Below are 19303 nucleotides of genomic sequence, written 5' to 3'. Positions count from 1 at the left end.
ATGTTCTCCAGCATGCTCCCAGAAATATCTATAGCACCACCTGTTTACAAATTATTCAACGTTTGTGAAACGCCCGGTATAATAAAAAAATATCCTGTTTAAAATGTTGTAAAATAAGTTCAATAGGTTGACCCGGGTGAGGCCATTTGCAGCAGTCCTGTGTTGTAGCCACCAGTATTTTTTGTCATTGTGCCTAATTAATTGCACAAAGCTGAGCTAACCTTCTGTGCAAAAATTTCTCATCGCCCAATGGTAGATGCCGTTACTTTGACATCAGCATAAAAGGAACGTTCGTGATTTATGAGCGAAAGAAATCGCATCAAAGTAACTGTCTTTCACACCGCGAAGAGAAATTTTTGCAAGTTAGTACCACTACAATTCACTTCAGTTATGCACTGAGTGCGGGCCATGCGGGATACTTAAAAGACCATGCTTACAACCTTCGTGATCCCTTACTGAGAGTGCACGTGAGAGTTCCTCCCACTACGGGAAGAGGCGCTCCAAGTTTCCGGCTGATTGGCACCCATTTTCAGACGTGTGGTGGACCTACATGGAGCAGGGGAAATTTCAGCGGGTCCTACCAGACGCGGGACACCATGACGTTCAGAACATTCGAGACCGAGGATTCCGTGCGAATCAAGGTACGGCTTCCTTGATGATGAAGGCAAGAAGTGAACGAGGTGACCCGCGCAGGTCATGCTGTTCAACGAATGGGTGAAGGGTATGGGTGTGGTTCTCTTCAACGTCGAGTACGAAAGCCCTTTCACGGCCTGCGGCACCATGCTGGACGACTTCTCCAGGCTAAAAGCAGCCCGTCGGGCTACGAGTATGTCTTTCGTTCCGCGACTACGGAGCAGAAATTTCATTTGAGGTGGACGTTGTTACTATAAAGCATCACACAACACTTACTTACACAACATCGGGCTCTACTACTTAAGAACAAATATACACGAACAAATCGTTGGCATAACGTCAAATTGGCATCCTTCAGACTCTAACGAGAACGGGGAGAATACTGACGAGTTCGGTCAGCGAATTCCGATGTCAGGAACAGAGGTAATCCCAATGCACCACCGAAAAATAATCGTGCCAGTTTCGAGCGCCAATTTCATTGTCCCCAGCGAACTCGCCAGAATTCGCCGTTTGTGAACATGCGCCGAATTCGCAATTAGCGATCTTATACCAACCGCTGTTCATAGGCCTTGCAGGACGTTGGAAGTGACGATAGTCACGGCAGAATGAGGTTCCTCTGCGTAACAAGAAAGAACATTACGTGACGGAGCGCGTTCAGCTGGAACTACCAGCGAAACGATCGATCGATAAGCGCGAGATCGTACCAATAGCTGTCTTCGACTTGGCTGCACTTCGTGAACTAGTGCAAACGATGCAAGTTCCTGTATTCGATTCAACGGAGGTGCAGCCTTTGCACTACAATCCACCACTCCACTGGAAAAAGTGCCGCGGGAGTGCAGCACCAGTTCCCGAAAAATGCTGCACCTTATCCGACGTCGGTGGAACGCTTCGTGCACCACGTGAACAGGGTAGTTGCGTTGTTTTGCGATGCTTTATCATCCATCTAGAGCGTACTGACAATCAACGTTGTTGAGACGTACCTGTTTTTACTCCGCGAGTCAATTTATAGACAATCGCTGGAATAATTGCGACTTAGTGTACACGTCTGTAAGAGACTATAAGATGACCCTACAATATTGGCCGCCTAGGTATCGATCCAGGTCCGATCCATAGATCATCCAATCTCGGCCATTCCATCAGAGATGTGTGGTTTTCGATGATATTTTGATGGAACTAATCTATAGCGACTTTCACGACGCGTGGCATTGTCTCTGTCTAGCACTACACTTGTACTGTGTTTACTTTGCAGACACAAATAAGGGCGTCAACGAGGACATGCCAGGTAAGGGTCCTCCCGTACGGAAGCGCTTTTGACGTCTTTCCTCATTTTCAGTCACGTTTCCGCCGGTGTTTCCGAATACGACGGCCCCTGATCCAATTGGTATGAATTTTCTTTAATAACCTTACGGCGCAGGGCGTCATACGTGATGCTTCCCTATGTTGGACGCCACGTAACGTCACCGTGTAAACTCATAACGCACGGATGACTTTTTGGTTAGACATACTTGGCTCTGCAAGCACAAATTCGTAGATATTTGTTTTCATGACTAGTTCATTCCCTGGATCGAGTTCCCTATAATTATTGCGACGTTGTAAACCATTGGAATCCATCGGGTTTGAAATTCGCGTGCAGAAAAATGTATGCGCGACGTCAGGGTCAAATATGGATGTTTCCCTTTCTGCATGACTTCGTTCTCCTGCCGCAGTGAATATCTGAGGAGGAGGAGGTGGGAGAGGACGCTGTCACGTCACGGGAACGTCACCCGAGTGGATGAGATTATGTCACATGGGTTTGGGTACCGCCCTCTACGGGGAGGAGAGAGGGGCGCCAAGAAGACAGTTCGAGGAGCAAGGATGCGGTGTGTGTGTGTGGGGGGGGGGGGGGGGGGGCAAATTTCCCACTTGTCTGCCGCACCCGGAGGCGGAATGTCGACGCCAATCCTGGGTCTGCTGCTGGCGGTCACGATGAAATACGAATATAACTAAGGAAATATGTCGATTCCGGGCGAAAGACCTCGCAGAAGAGTTGTTCGTAACCAAATGGCTCCTGTCATGCATTTCAACGATGTCACGGAGCGAGCTTTTCGTTTAAGGCACGATTTCGTTTTTCCATTGCAGCCCGACCGGATAAGCTATCAGACAGTAAGTTCTATACCGCTGTGTAAGGAACTGCATTAATATATAGGCGACGGCTGCTTGCAGACGCTATGGCATGCATCTACGGGAAGCACACCACTACGTTTCCGAGAAACTTCCCCAAGCAGATGTGCGACGCCATTATTCTCATGGCATTCACTTACTACGGTCCTTCCACTACTATTCTGCATGTCACCAACAGTAAGCCACATTGTTGTGGGTAAGAATGTGTCGGAATGAAACGTTTTTGCTTTTCTTTTTCTTATTCTTCAGCTCGAGTGCTCAATGCGTTCCTGTGGCTCGAGATGAACATGCATAAAACTCCTCACTACTATCTGGGGTTCGAGCCAGAGTCCTTCCACCGTCGTTGGCTCGGCAATCCTAAGACATTTCAGCACTTCGCCGAAACAGTGGCTATAACGATACACACAAGTGCACCCAGAGTGCACGGTATCTTCATGCAGCACGGGATCCTCGTCGGTGACGACCCCCAACATTTCTCGAGCATTATCTTCGTGAGTGCCCTTGCAGTGCTAGTAGGTCAATTGGGTCCCGCGTGAATAAATCGCATTACGCAATCTCAAGTCTGCCGGTTAATCGAGGTTCTGCCTCGTATTCGGCGCTATGTGGGCTTCGCCGCTAAGAAGACGCTTGAGTGTACGGGTCGCAGGGAGTTCGCTTAATTGTTTTTAAATCTAGTAGGACTATACGAAGGCCTCTTTGTGTAAGGCTGCACAGCTATGGCGTCAATGGTAAAACCGGAGGCAAAATGAGAATATCATAGAAACTCTACGAGTGTCCACTACCTTTCAGCGTACTCGCCAAGAGGTGAAGAAATTCCGACACGAAGACATATTCCTGGTTGGCATGGCTGCTCTGATGCCCCTGTACCCCAGAGACTGGGAGCAAATCATGTACCTCGTTCAGTAAGTAGATATGGTCCCACTAAACGCAAACGGTCGCTGATGCAGATACTGAATGCAGTTACACCAATCTGACGGTCATGTTGTCGCACCGGCTTGAACCTTCGACAGGTCCGTGTCGGGTCGACACCCCGTCCACGATTCAGCGGAACGAGTATTCTTTGGGTGTCTGGGTAAGGCCTTCGTTGTTGCGCATTCTGCGACAGAAACAGTTGTATTGAGAGTTAGTGGAAATATCACCCTGTCCAAGGGTGATCTATAATTAGGAATATATTGGAACCGGACATATAACCGGACGTATCAAGACGGAGCATATATGGGGGCTTTGTAGGGAAATATTCGTGCACGACACGTATAGTGCCTCCGAGACGCGAGAGCTCCAAATACTCTTGCATTCGGCGAGCTTCCCTGCATCACTGGCCCTGAGGAGGAGTGTTGGAATCCGCGCGTTGGACGTCTACACGTTTGCTGGAGTGGCACATAGGGAAATGATTGGTGACAGTCTGTATACCGCAATACAACGGACAACCACCTCTCGGTCGTGCCGACTCTTCAGCTTCAAAGGATCATGGGAGTTCCTTCGAAATTTTATTCTGTTTTTATTTTTCTACCGCGTGATATGAATGTAAACGCAAATATTCCATTTGGGAAGTGTGGATTGCCCTGGGTAATCTGCTTTACGAGAATGCGCGCAAATGTCGGCACAATTCCCTGTGAAGTCCGCCCAGGACGCACGGTACCCGTAGGATAGTCGTGACGTTGCCCGCCAGAGCGTGACCGACTACGGGAAGTTGTAGCACCATCACCACCTTTGTAGCCCGCGAAATTGAAAGCTGTCTTGCGCACCAGAATTCGCCGCTGCTCTCGTACTTCTTTGCGGGAATATACATACCCCAGAGCTCGCACTCCTAATTTCCGCTACTCGTGGCATGTTTTCTTTCGACTCCAACCATGTCCATTTGAAGGGACCACAAAGTAGGCGAGGTGCAATCTCAGATAATTGGTAGCCTGAGCCATAAGTACTCTTTCGAAACAATTTTCGTTCCAATTGCACCCATTGTTTTTTAGAGAGCTAAAATTGGAAATTACGGGCAACACTCTGTCAAAGGGTCACCAACCGTCGCTAACATTAACATTAAAGAAAGAGAGAAACACACGTGTTTTTAATTTTTCAAGTGCTACAAGCATGCCCCACTCGCGACCGTGTACTCTAACGTTTGTCCCACATCGTCCAGCACAGGTCGACACCGAACCTGTGCTTTAGGCGAAGTGTGACAGAGAAGAAGTCGCGCCGACGGAAGCATGTTGGCGTGGCGCAGCTGTTGCCGCCGACAACAGAATAGCCTTAGACGCACACCTCTAGGAGGAATAGACGTGTGCGCCGACGGAACTTTGACCGACGGCTGCGTCAGCCGCGCGAACAACCACGCGTCAAAAACAGCACGAAACTGCAACCTACCGCCATCACGTTCAGTAAATCGGCGAAAACGTGCGTGAGCGAGATGTATCTACGTCGTGCCATTATAGGTACTGTAAAGCAGTAGACAAGCATGATATGCCGGTGATGTGACTAGAGACTTTGTTGCTTCTAAATACCATATGCGGAACCATACGACCGACAACGCGCTATAAATATTTGCCACCATCGGCGGTGGTGCACAATTCTTGAAGGGGAACATAGATGACTGTTGCGTGACGAATGTGGGATTATTTTCGACCCTAGCCGTTTTACCACAATTTTGGTAATAAGATTAAAAATGTTGAGTGTCCTCTACCACCTATATAGCTCGTTGCGCTGGGTTTCAAGCAGCACTATTAAACTACAGCGTAATAATAAACTGCCTATCTGCTGCTTTACGATACCTTTAAAATCTTGTACGCCGTTACAGAAGGACAGCGCGTGTATTTTGTGCAGCGATGACACGAATGTATTGCAGCTTTAAGCTGCTTCCGTGTCACGATTTCAGAAGTGGACCCAGAACATCATGGTCGCCATGGTGAACCTCGCCCATAAGAAATCCCTGCCGCCTATGTGCTTCAGCATCAATATGGTGGTCTTGAACTACTCCGTACCAACCTACACAAATGACTTTGGCGGATTCTGCCACGACGAACAGTGGACAGGTTATGCAGAGGTACGCGAGCGACCGGCAACAGTCTCCCTCGTAACCGCCTCTTGTCTCATAGACCTGCCCAACACTCGTAACCGGCACGTACGTATCGTCAAGTAAGCTCACCGCGTACACTCGAACCCGAGATGTCTTCAAGGCTTTCGAGAGCGAAGACACCTTGAGAATAAAGGCAAGTGTCTTAGAAGAACGTCTATGCAGGATATAGTATATGATTGCAGCAGTAGATATAGCAGCAAAGTGGTCCAGGGCTGACGACATGCACAGTTTCGATGTAATCTTTCATATTGGTGTGAGACTCGAATGCATAGTTTGGAAAATCGACGTCGAGATCGGCATGTGACGCTGTCATTAGGAGTCTTGCCAAGCAGGCATGCTTTGAACGGCCGTAGCCAGGAGACGAATTGCCATTAGCCGGATGGGCATCCATTCGTGTAGCCAAAGGCTTTCCCTGTTGGAAACCGTCAGCGGCAACCGTTTGAAGTAGACGACACTGACTGCATATCTATGCACGTAGCCAATCACGGAAAATGGGCATATAGCGGGACTTTTTTTTTTTTGGCCTATGAGGCAAGTAATGAATGTGGCTTCACCGTTCCTTGAAAGCCACACCATTTATACAGGGTGTATTCTTACTCGTTAGACGTTTTTTTATCAATAACCTGTGAGAGCAGAAAGGATGGCGTCTGTACAGGTGGGTTACGTGGACCTGCGGATGTCCTGTCGGAAAGCGTTTTATTACTACTCGATGACTAATTAGATGAAATGCATCAATGTTTTCTGGGATATAGCAGAATTGGAGCCAGTCATTATACACGTCCATTGTCCTTTGTTAAACACCCTGAAAAGCGAACATACTTCCAGTTATATGCTGCCGAATTTTGCTATGCAAATGAGCCGAAACGACAACTACTACGCACTACTCGAGCGCAGAAAAAGCGTCAGGCCGCGTGGTTGAGAAGGATGCAGTTGATTGGAGCAGGTAGTGATCTGTTTTCCGGATAGACTGCTGTCCGGGGCATCGGGAGTCATTTTGAAATCTACAATCAACAATCTGTAACGCGGGGTGAAATCGAGTGCTACTGATACATTAGAGGGTTATCGGGTTATTATGCTTTCTGTCTGTCCAGAAACCCGGCTGCAGTTAAAGTGCACATATCGGTCAAGCTCTTCATGTTGTAACACCAAAGTGCGCATAGTCGACCGTTGCACTACATTTACACCCACAGTTACACATATTTACACCCATCATGCGTACAAATTGCTGCTACATAGTGCTCATGATACAACGTGATACGTGAATGGAATTCGGGGAGCAATCGAGTTCAACCAGGAAAAGTCGGATCCTAAGCATAATGTTGATTCGGTACCCCATGGGTCACATGACGTACTCAAGGGTTGCCTGTGACTTGTCCTGCAAGGCTGCATTTATAGGCTCGAAAGGTCTTCTCTTCAGGAGTATGTGACAGTGATTAGTCCTTCTCCGCAGACAGAAATGGCTTCCCGCGAGTTTCCGAGAGTGTGCGTAGCTGCGTACAACGTGGAGTTCGAAGACGAAGGTAACTGCACGCAACGGCGTGCTTTCTCGAGAATGGCATCTCTGCGGAGAGCGCTCAGTAAGTACTTTATAGCCAACGAGATGACACCCCAACCTATCGCGTGCCATTCTTTTCCAGACAATATCATACCGAAGGTCGGCGTACTCAACAGTGAGCTTACTCCTTCTTGACGTAGATGTAATGAGTGTAGGCCATCGATGGGATTATCTTTCTGTCAGCAGTATGGGCAGGCAGATGTGAATAGTACAGCGCACTTTTATTCGTGGCCCTTGTCCCTCGGCTCCTGACCTTCCTCTAGCCCTCGTCGACGTAATGAGTGTAGACCTTCCAAGAGCGGCTTTTGCTGTCGACACCGTTGGTGTATATAACCACATCATTCTTGGTAGTCCTCGCACCCTCGGCTAGCCCTCGTAGAAGTGACGAGTGTAGGCCACTGATGTGATGCTCTTGCTGTCGCCGGTATTGGCGTTCAGATATGCGTAGTACTGCATACCGTTATTGATAGTATAGTTGTCTCTCGGCTCCTATAGTCCCCGCTCTTCGTCCCGAGGCTATCTCCTTAACATTTCCTCACCGGTTCGCGGGATTTCTATCGGTATTTTTTTAATTCTACGTTAGCGCCGCGAAGCAACTGTGGCTATATGGGGCGTACAGACGTGGGCAGATGGAGCGAGGACTGCAGGAACGAGTGGAGGACACGGGGGATTGTTTGTTATGCGCAATGTAAGCATATCAACATGGCATAGCTAGTGGCCTGTCTGATGTTACCACCCCATTTTGGGAGCAACGTAAGGTGCTTTGATTGATTCTTCCGAACACTTCCGTGGCAGGACGTCGTCGCGGCGGTAAGCACGCAGCAGTTTTATTAGTCGTCACCGGTATACGTGAAAACAAAACATAATGTATTTTCGTGTGTTCCAGCTTACTATTTCGACCCTTTCAATCCTTCTCCGCCTCTTCCGAGTAACGAAAGCATACAACGTAAGACTTCTGTACACCTATGACGTATCATTCGTCAGCTGATCCTTAATTGCAGGTACATACATATACGGCGAACCATCGTACAAGAAGAAAAGACGACGGCGCTCGTGTGCGTATAATTTTACCGTGGTCTTAGGTCTTAATTAAACTTAGGTCTTCGGCCTTAGTCGCTGTGCGATTGATGACGTATTCCATTGGCGGAGCCGCATCAAAGTTCTACTCCAGGAAAATACAAACAATGCTCCATTGGCAGAACGTGGTCAGTCGTGCATTTGGGGGAGGTGCACCGTGTATTGCATTGGGGGAGGTGAGGCAAAACAAATTTGATCTAAGAGGCAAAAGCTTTTGACCCATCAATTTAGGTGAACCGTCACGCGGCAAAACGCGACGGAAAGGAACAGGCGTGTGTTCTAGAAATAAGGAAGGCAATGGTATAGAGACATGGAATGCGGCGCCGTGCGTTCCCGCAGAGCACATGTCACTTTCCACTGGGGACGCAAACACGTCCGACACCGCCGGGAGAAAACACTTCATCCACATCTGTCGTGGGATAAAATGTGTTCTCTCGATGGAATTCGCTGTGAATCACGGAAACATCTGCTGTCCATTTTCTGCGATAGTCCATCGCTGTTTTAATGCCATCCCACGCACAATAACGAAAGTGTACACGTTATGAACATCCCAAGCGAGCGTTCGAAGGAGGCATTCCCCGTTTTGTCGACAAATGAGCAGGAACGTAAAACTGTCTTGAACGTGTCTTGAAGCTCTGTTTCATTCGTCAAGCTGTCCAGCAGGAGCCATCGTGCGCTCTGCGGCATACTATCAATATACATAATACCCCAAACGCACTGATGCAAGGATCCACATCGAGCGCTATCGTGATTAGGCTACCATTGTGATCCCCACAAGTGCGGACAAAGCGAGTCTCGACAGAGATAAAAAACGGAGACACTTGTTCCCTGTTTGCGAACGTGATTGCGCACTTCAATGAGGGTTAGCGCAGGTGGCTCCCTCTCACACTCGCCTACTCTCAACGAGCACTGCCGGTTGCGGGGTGGCAATATGGCGCGTCATGTACAAAGAAAACATGGACAAACGCCGCAATAGCTAACTAGCTGAAATAGCATTCGGTTTAATCAAAAACCAATGTTTCCTTCTAATTTGAAACTTAAGTGAGCTCTCGCCAAACGGCGTCAAATGAAAATATGGATCACGAACGTGAAGTGTGTGCGGCGTACGCGTGTCCAGCGGGGATTGTGGCGACCAGATTGCGGGTCGATCCACATTTTGTGCTACAGAGCGTTTGGAGTATAGTATGTTACAAAAACATTGAGAAAGGCAGAACCGGGTCATCTTGCGTGTAAGGTCAGCAGTTGCCCGCGCATTTATTCTTCTTTCTCAACACGCCCGCTTTTTACCCGCTTCCGCTGCGCTAGACTACGTCACGAGTCACACGGTCGGCCTGAAGGTCACCTGCGCTCAACGTTCTTTTGCGTGAGCTCATTTTAATAGTTGCAGAACATCCAGTCATGAATGCTAAAGAAAAGTATGGACGAAAAGTGAGATGAGCTCACATGTAGTCGTGCAGTGGTATAAAGCCCACAGAGCTTCGATCCTCACGTTCGTGAGCTGTCAATGTGGAGCTGTCAACGCTGAATGCGCTTTTGAGCTCTCAGTAGCAGTTGCCAACATCTGTGCGGCGGAGAAGGCGACGTAGGAGGTACTCGAATGGGAGAGGGGTATCAAGCGCCTCAATCAACGATTACGTCATGTGCAGCAGAACTGGGTGGTTCCAATCAGCTGTGATATGTGGTCCGCTCTTTCTAGAGACCTGTGTGCACAGGAACCTGCACTAGAAGCCTGAATGCACAGCAGTCGTGCTGAACTCTTTTTCCAATGCTCAGTGTCTCATAACCCGTGCCAATGAACGGGAAGTCTTTCCTGATGCTCAGTGGCCAATGATACGGCAACAATACGTGCTTAACTAAGAACTCATTGATAATTCAGGGCTTTACGTCGCGAGACAACTGCCCTAAGAAGGCATTCCACTGTAATCAGTAGTTGTTGATGAAGTCCGACATAGGTTGAGACCCGTCCGACTCCTCTTCTGATAGGGCCACGGGGTTTGCCTTCGACCTGTGTCGATATACGTCGCTGTTAAAAAAGAAACTCCTGCACGGTCATGAAACTGATATGAACTGATTCGCTTTAACATCCCATGTTCTGCGTACCATTTTATAGGGCATTTCCACCGGAGGACATCCAACGAAAGTCACGTCGCCACGGACACATCGACAGAACCGAGTAAGTTTAGCTAAGGCGTACCGCAGGCAAGGCGGGGGGGGGGGGGGGAGGTAGGGGGCTCTCAACGGGACGTCTGGAGAGTACGGTGGACAATAAAACGACAGCCGGCTGAAGGTGTCTGTAAAGGACGGTGTTATACAAAAGCGGCACATGTACTCTCATCGTAGCACACTAGAATTCTGCGACCAACTGCTGCAATTCACACGGATAAAATATTTCGTTGTGGATTTCGTTGCTGGGTTGTTCCGTTCCTCCTTTTGGCAAGCCAAGTGCGCGACTCCAACGAACGAGGCTCGTTACCACTGTCGGGCGCCGCTCTCGTTGCTTGAAACGGCGTCCCGCGGACGGCAAGAGTGTCCACACACAAGGCACCGGACGGTCATAGTGATATCGAGGTATGTCGATGGCAGCGGGACTTGCTCCACTTCGTATCTGCTGTCAGGTCAGCTGCTCAGTTCTCGGTTTCATGCAACCAGGGTAGATTTTTCTGAGAGGGGTGGATACACGACCTAGGTCAATTAAACACTATGTCAAGACACGAATTGAGGGGGTCAGGACATCCTGACCCCCTCAAGGACCCCCAAGCAAGGACCCCCTCCCCCCTTTAGATCCACCCCTGCATGCAATAGGTGTGCTTTCCTTGCTTTCCTCTGCAACTGCAATGGAAGAAAACGAGATTCTTTCAACAATCAACGTGATGCTGTTGTCGGTGTCATTAATACTTCGGAATAGACGATCAAACAACAGCAAAAGCGGTGTGTACACCACGTGGGGAATGTGGAGGTAAAAAAAAAAAAAGAAAAAGACATACCGCGTCGTCGTCTTCGCCACAATTGGTTGTCACCGATCGCCGGTGAAGGAGCGACTGCTTGAACGGCGCCAAAGAACGGGCCTCCGAGTGACGTTTTGTCGTTCTGGGCGCCGTTCTGGACTCCCGCCCGGCAGTGGGAACAAGCCTTAAGTCTCGGTCGACTGCACCCTCAACCGTCTTCACCTCGGAAGGGCATTTTGTCTGAAGTAGAAAGGAGGTGGGGGCGCTTTGGGCTTATCGTGCCCCAGACGGACTTTGACATCGCGACGGCTCTGATCCCAGGTACTTTCACCAAGGTATATCTAAACAGGTAGCGCAACTCCCATAGGCCCCTGTGTCTTCAGAATGACGCCATGATAGAGACGGTCAGCGCCATCCATCCATTGAGCGGACTACTACGATTGTAAATAAATGACGTCAGGGATGACGTCAGCACTATGAATAAGTAGTGCATAATTAGCCATGGCACGTTTACATTCGCGCACTTTGTTTGCGTTGTATACCTTTTCCCTCACCCAAGCAACAACACCGGACGAGACTCGGAAAAATAATTCACATCAGGTTTAATTAAACATATCCATTCGAAATACATAGCGCTATCACAGATTTATACAATGCCAGACTGAAGGGCATCGTGATGACCACACAGATTCCCTTAAGTTCCATTTCTCTCCTAGAGCTACACGTACACGTAGTGATTAGACGTTTGCATTATATTCAGTGAGTGGCAATTATAGGTAAATTGCAACGAAACATGGCATCGTTGGTGCACAGCTGATTCCTGCTAACACTCACGCTATCATGGCCGCTCGTCCCATGACGAAATCTTTTTCGCGGGGCCAGCAACAGGGGATGCATTGTATTTATCTGTTCACACAAGTGGTTCTTGGTCTACAGCTCCGAGATGTGAATGTCGTTTCCTGTTTAACCCAAAAAGTGCACCAACTCAGTATTACAATGCACGGACACGATGCACGGATACAGAGATGCACGGATAAACACGCCCACTGTGACACATGCGCAAAAGGAGCAGGACACGGAAATGTACTCGGGTGGTAGATGATTTCGTATATGTGCACGGGCAGGACAACAGAAAGTTTTTTCTACATTAAAATTATGAATAACCTATTAGTACACACACAAGCCACGCCCATGTTGCAAAGTTTTTGTGTTTACGACCGTACCTCTACTGTCAACACCCAGGATCGCTCGCGCCTCTTGCTGGTGGCTTTGCCGATGGGTCTGATTTGGTATTTTCGCTTGTTTACGCTACCAGTTTAGATATACCTTGCTTTCACCCTATGCCAAGCAAGCATTTATTTATTCGTTCTTACCCTTAGCATCTTAACCGTTAAGCTATATTTTTTACTATGCCAGTGTCGCAACATATGAATGACTTCTGCAAATAGAACACTCTTATCAAAGCAACATGATTTATGCTTTCCTTGCGTAGCACCCAGCGTGTGCTATTTCAACGCTCCCGCTCCGGGTTTGCCTTGCGTCGCGAAGCACGTGTGCACATATACCATCTATGATGCTCCGGACTACGACAAAGCAAGAGGAAGCTTCTATAGCGCAGGTACACTCACACTCGCGATGAAATGTGAGGGTGAAGTACTTAAGAGTAAATGTCCTTCCAGATGGAACCTGGGAGTCCGCATTTGCGGCCGCTGTTGCCAACAGTATGAATTTGGTGATTGGTACGACAGCCGAGACCCTGTTGAATTTGTACTACGAGGGTCCGGTGGCACTGGAAGCCTTCTTGAATTCCATTCTCAACCTAGCGACGAGAGCAGATGGTCTTCTTGGCATCAGCGTGAGCATCCTACCAGAAATGGCGACCGCCGATGTAGATCACTTCCCAGATGTCATTCGAGTGAGTTGTACGGGAGTGTACCCGTCGAGAAATACCAGCCCCTATTAGTTATCTTAATGTATCTTGTAGAAGGCGCGAACGTCACTGGACAGCATGCACTTGGAGGCCATATTTGTAGTATCTCCTGCTGCTATGGACAACGCTGACCTAAGAAAGCTAGTCGCCGAGTAAGTATTTCTACGAGTCCTCATTCGAGATCTGAACGTAGGTCTAGCAAAGTGTTCTAGGTACGGGGTAAACAGGAGCAACGAGTTTAACTTGAGCAAACTCTACGGGACTCTAAACCCTGTCTCATTCGCCAAGCTCTCGATCAGGGGTCAGGGGTGTATTGTCACTGCGCAATCAAATTCACAAAAGCAGTTCGAGGAGGCACCCGCCGATCTTCGCGTGACGCCCTCTCTTGCTTCTTCCTTCTCCCCTCACGCGCTGTTTATACCCGTTTGAGCTGCGATGGTCTACGTTACGTGCCAGGGGCTCATGCCTACTTCACGACGTTCCCTCATTCTCCCACACGCTCTTTCCAAGAGTGGAGGATCTTTGAAACAGAGGCTCGCGCGTGCTACAGGTCACCTGGTGCCTCTCGTCACCTCTCGAAGGAGCACGTTTTATTCGTCAAAGAATTTGAAAAAAAGAAAGAAAGAAAAGTGAGATAAGGAGAGAGAGAGAGAGTGAGTGAGAGAAAAAAAAAACGGAAAATGGAGTGACCTCAGTGGTCCCTTTAAAGTACCACTCGTTTATTCGGAATCAGAGCGAATTCGTGTTATCCCCGTCTACATGTTTTCTTATGTCCTCGTCTTTATAGCGCTCAGCAGCAATATGGTACATGTCTCACGTCGTACCTTCCCAAATTATTGCTTCTCAAATGATATTGAAGTATCCTGAAATTAATTTCGCGTTTTGAGAAGTATGACATCATAGTGTGCGCAATCTGCTACCCGTCTGGCAGTGCATGTGCTCCTCCGATGTCGATTTCCGTCTACTCACCACTGCTGTGGGCAATGCTTCCAACATGGCGCGGATAGCGGAGACAGAGAAGGTGCGCACTCTGTCGTGAGGCGTTCTCAGACGTTTCCCTCGGAATCCCCCTGGAGAATCCGAAGCTAGTTCTTTCGAAAATTGTTGAAAGCGTGTAATGTTGACTGTCTGCATTTATGCTTCGTGCATTCACACTTTCGACCAGGTTGATTGTATAGTAAGAAATAAAATAAATATCATTTGTTGCGGGGAACACAATACAGAATGATTTGCAATTTTCAGTACGGCAGATACGATCGTGTACGCTGGTAATGTCGTCGCGAGAACCGTTAAAGGGAACGTCAGTGCGATCGACGACAGATTTCCCGGAGGAATCCTCAGGAGTGACGAGAAGAATGACGAGTACAGAAAATTTCCGGACGGAGATGCTCCAACGAAAGTATGTAATCGGCTCCCAGTAGCACGTGGCCTCCGACTAATGTTATCACGGCGCAGATGTCCTCCATGGATGGGCTTCTGGAGTTGTCCCAAGCAGTCAGCGATAATTCCTTGCTGTGCGTGAGCATCAACTTGGCGGTCTACGAGTGCACGAACGACGGCTGCAGGAAGGCCAACTATTCTGATGTAGGAGCAATCAAGTAATTCCGCAATTTCGTTCACTTATCTCCTTGCAGACATGCAAACTTGTTGGCAGAGTGGACCCGGACTATTCCACAATGAGAGCAAAGGTTGGGTCCTCCGTGTTCATCTATGACAACGAAGCAACGCTCTTATCTAAGGTACGCTATGCGGTGGTCTCGGCAGAAGCGGACGCCCTTGAGTGCAGCAGGCTTCTTGGCTTTTGTCTGACGACTACTGGTCGCGTGTGATGACGTCACAATTTCTGCTTTATATATTTCATACGTAGCTCAACTACTTCCGGCAACTGTATCCGTTCGCATGCGTTGCTCTGCTGAATGCTGATACGGAGGATCACGGCCGCTCGTGTGGTGCGGGGCTATCCTTCTCTCGACTCGCTCAAGCTCGAAGCATGTTGGGTACTTAAAGCGCATTTGCCGGGAAAGAAGTGTCGCAGAATGTCTATGGTGTCGTCCTTGCTAATACATCAAAGTGATTTAAGCCTGGTCCACACTATTGCGTTTCAATGCGTTCGTCGGCGTTGCGTCCGTCTGTGGACAGACGCAAGCCCCTTCGAAAGCAACGGATGCATACGAGTTCAATTTCTGGACTTAGCGACGCAAGAAATGCCGATCGTTGTCTCGGTAACCGTGCCGCCGCGATGCCGTGGAGCACAACGCACAACCCCATGCATGTAGTCGGCTGCAAGCTGTTTTCTCGTAAGCAGCATCGCAGAAGTGCCACCCGCCTCAGCACGTCACATCGAGTTATGTGATTGGGAAAGAGTGGATTGTTGGTAAAGCTAGCTACGCTGGTGTTGCAGTCGTGTAACTTCGTGGTTTTCGCGTTTCGTGAGGTGAGGTCAGGGTAGTATCTGCATGGAACATGAAGCATTCCTTCGTGTCTCCTTCACGCAATGGCATTCATCATCGGAAGCAACCATCAAACAACACATTGGTCGGCGGCTGGCAACAAACGTGGCTTTCTTTTGCCAACGACAGGTCGCGGCATCTGGTAGATTGTCTGCGAACAGCCAGTCGTCTAACGGACGGACGTATTGAAACGCAACAATACGGACCAGGCTTTAGGCTCCCTAATTGCGCTCATGCAATGTAACGGCTGACCTTCTGGTTTCTGCACTGCTTCGTATCTAATATGACCCAGGGACATTTGCTCAAGATATGTTCCAGAAGGTAATGATAGTTCATTGAAAAATCTTGTAACTGTTGCATGTTACCTACCATTTAAGCTTTGCGCATTCCGCAGAATCGCCACGCTGTCCCCTACGCATGCAGAGGTGACAGTGTACGATATACTAAACCTCACTATTATTCCATTAGGAGCATAGGAACATAGCTGACACGATTGGCTGGACGTTCGGAAGAGCAGAGCGCACTGGTGCTCATCTAACAAACGTTACCCCCTCCCTCCCCCACGCGCAGCGCCAACACCCACGTGTCTATAGCATGACTGCATGAGCTAGGAGAGAGAGGCAGAGCGGTCAAAAGGTGTCTGTGCACCTCCAGAGAACGATTTTCCGCTTTTATGCACTGCTATACCATAGACCTTCTGGCGCACACTTTTTCACTCTTGAATTCAGCCAGTACATAACAATAACCTGTTTGTAGATGGTGGTGAAAACATCACTCCGGGTGAGTGGAGTATCTACATTGGTCACTTGCCCTGCGGGAGACCCCGAGGAGAACTACATTAAGGTTCCTCAACCGTTACAGTTCCCCTTCACTCCACAACAGGAACAGCACAACCCCAACGTGCTACGTCGGAGACTCCACTGGGCACAGTCACACCTGCTGGAAGTAGAACACCATACTCTACAGAAGGTACACCTCCTGCTGCCAATCGTTATTCCTCTATAAATATATATCCTTCGTTTGCAGGCATTGCATTCTCAGGCACACACCATGGTAAGTCAGTTCTTTCATAGAATGGGAGGAACTTACACGGCTTCTCGTTGCAGCCACATTGATCTGCCTCTCTGGACACGAAGCCACGGTTGCCGACATAACGCGTATTCCTGCAACCCTCTGCAACTATATCGTGTATCCTCCAGGCTCTTACGACCACCGACGGCGCACCATTAAAGCCATAAAGCCAATCGGTTTGTACCACGAGATTTGAACCACCTGTGCGTGACATGCTGTCGTCCTGCAGACGGGCATAAAGGATCTCGCCTCGTGCTCACTCTGAACCCATCCAGCTTCGCCGACAGATGGGTGGTCAACGCGACTGAGCTCGTTGCTTTCGCGAACACCCTGTTAGTATTTATACGGGACGACCAATGGACAGCTTTTGGCATATTCCTCGAAAATCCTGACTATACTTCCAATGTAGTGGCTGTACATTCGGTAAGGCCATAGATATGGCACGAAATGCCATTTTTATGGAGGCACTCAATGTACGCAGGCCGTCCTAACACTGCTGAGGCGAAACAAACCGACACCGTTTCAACTGGTCGTAGGCAGCGTCCCGCTTCAGGACGGAAGGGCCTTCTTCGGCCTAGTCCTGTAAGAATTCTGCAGTCTTCCTGTACACTTTCTGCTCAATAACGGTTAATGTCCTACAGCGGTGCAGACTTCTTCATCATGATGACTCAGCATATCTCGAGAAAGGACTGCACCGTTCAACCCCCGACAAGAACCCCAGCGTTGCGGGCTTTCATCGCTGACCAGAGCGACGTAAGGACGCGTGCAGGGTCCTGGAGCCTTCCCTAACGAGTATGGTCGTTTTCAGAACTCTCTCATGTATTTGTGGCGAAACTCGGAGCTACTGCGCGCTCTCATTTGCGCCCCGATTAATTTGGGTGTGTTCACATACCAACTGAAAGGTCCATATTTGGGAAACACGGGCGATCACTGTGTCATGGAAGCACATGGAAACTACGCGCAGGTAATACGCCAGAATTCAGCTCTCGACCCTTGAAGCTGACGGACCTTTGTTCTCTAGACGTGTAACAAGACAACAACCACGGATGCAAACGCTGCCTATTACTCCACTCCAACGCATCTGACGACGTTTGAAAATGAGGCTACAGTAGTGCTTCGGGTAAAGTTTTTATGTAATGTTCATGTGTAGGTCCTTTGCAATCGCTCTGTTGTCAAACGCCGCGTCGACCATTCCTTTTGGTTACAGCCCCCTGTATAGTTTCCAGGTGACTAGGTGGCAAGCATGTCACATATCGGTGTATCAGCGTCCGTTGCTAAATATGCGACATTTTGATGCGGAATGAACTCCATAGGAAATTACCACAGAAAGCGCCGTGCAGATTGTCAGTGAAATGCGATAGCATTTGGGCTCATCGCGGGCATTCTCTAACGATAGACAGCATAGAGGCCTGTGGAGACTGAAGTGGCTGACGCCGTTGACAATCGGTAGCTTATCTATGACTCTGACTCTGACACAATAGTGCGTTTTAGTGGATCGTACGTAAGGGATAGCGTTGGTGGTTCTGCGCACTGCGCGAAGCTCTTTCTATTATGGGCGTGCACGGATGCGTGAAAGCTATCTCTTACGTACGCAATGGCGATAGCGTACGATGTACTAAAACTCAGTAGGTTAAAAAGCGATAAAAACTGGACAGACGAAGCACTGTCAGAGCTTCGTCTGTGTGTTTCGTCTGTCCGTGTCCCCTGCACTGGGGTTTTATCGCTTTTAGAACTAAAACTCTATTAGTGAGTTACAGTGCATCGTACGCTGTCGCCTTTGCGTACGTAAGGGATAGCGTGGTGGTTGTGCGCACTTCGCGGGGCACTTGCGCAGATCCACGAACGCTATCTCTTACGTATAGACGACGGCGATATCGTGCGATACACTAAAATTCCCTGAGCTATAACACTTCCCGTACGCGCTGTTAGGATATCACAGAACTTTACTATTTCTTACATACGCAAAGGTGGTAGCGTACGATCTACCAAAACTCTCTATTATCGGCACACAAGGTACTGTTGCACAGGAACTCGTGCCATTGCTGTGAGTGTGTGTTGGGTGTTATGTGTGTGCTATTTGCGGCAGCGACCTGCCTGCCTGCATGTTGCCCGAGGTGAATCATCTGTTCTGGACCGACTTCACGGGGAACTGTGCCGACACTCGTCTTAAAATGTCTGAGGAAATCCCAGGGAATGCACCCAGGCAGCACATCCATCGCCCGGCTTCGAACCCGGGTAACCTCAAAGTGGCGTAGAATGCCATCATCGCAGCCGGGAACTGAGCTTCCTTCTTCAAGATGCCATGCGCGTATACCGTAACACATACTCATCTACTTTAGGTACAGGTACAGCCCTGTGTCGTTGCTAGCGTGCCGTGGAAGACATTAAAACACCTTGTCCGCCTCCACAAGCACG

The 19303-nt window shown here is 48.9% G+C and overlaps 1 protein-coding gene across 3 annotated transcripts in view; it reads left to right on the top strand.

Annotated features, from left to right (window-relative positions):
• The window catches only part of LOC135388198 (uncharacterized), a 113859-nt gene that overhangs the window by 86680 nt on the left and 7876 nt on the right, over positions 1–19303 (top strand). Inside the window, exons 72-104 of one of the 3 annotated variants that reach the window (XM_064617589.1) lie at positions 534–641; positions 694–826; positions 1883–1915; positions 1967–2014; positions 2752–2775; positions 2836–2970; positions 3043–3284; positions 3583–3695; positions 3754–3865; positions 5660–5827; positions 5880–5993; positions 7311–7437; positions 7498–7530; positions 8211–8225; positions 8302–8361; positions 8417–8470; positions 10603–10665; positions 12930–13055; positions 13117–13352; positions 13422–13519; positions 14610–14766; positions 14823–14951; positions 15002–15106; positions 15235–15364; positions 16574–16597; positions 16700–16786; positions 16844–16870; positions 16924–17064; positions 17118–17311; positions 17370–17470; positions 17530–17641; positions 17697–17852; positions 17910–18008. In XM_064617589.1, coding sequence (XP_064473659.1) covers positions 534–641; positions 694–826; positions 1883–1915; positions 1967–2014; positions 2752–2775; positions 2836–2970; positions 3043–3284; positions 3583–3695; positions 3754–3865; positions 5660–5827; positions 5880–5993; positions 7311–7437; positions 7498–7530; positions 8211–8225; positions 8302–8361; positions 8417–8470; positions 10603–10665; positions 12930–13055; positions 13117–13352; positions 13422–13519; positions 14610–14766; positions 14823–14951; positions 15002–15106; positions 15235–15364; positions 16574–16597; positions 16700–16786; positions 16844–16870; positions 16924–17064; positions 17118–17311; positions 17370–17470; positions 17530–17641; positions 17697–17852; positions 17910–18008 — 3504 coding nt within the window. The other 2 variants (XM_064617588.1, XM_064617590.1) reach the window with 2 other exon arrangements.

Source organism: Ornithodoros turicata, chromosome 3 (genome assembly GCF_037126465.1).
Source record: "Ornithodoros turicata isolate Travis chromosome 3, ASM3712646v1, whole genome shotgun sequence".
NCBI lineage: Eukaryota > Metazoa > Arthropoda > Arachnida > Ixodida > Argasidae > Ornithodoros > Ornithodoros turicata.
Note: the sequence above shows the minus strand (reverse complement) of the source record. Positions and strands in the feature narration are given on the sequence as shown.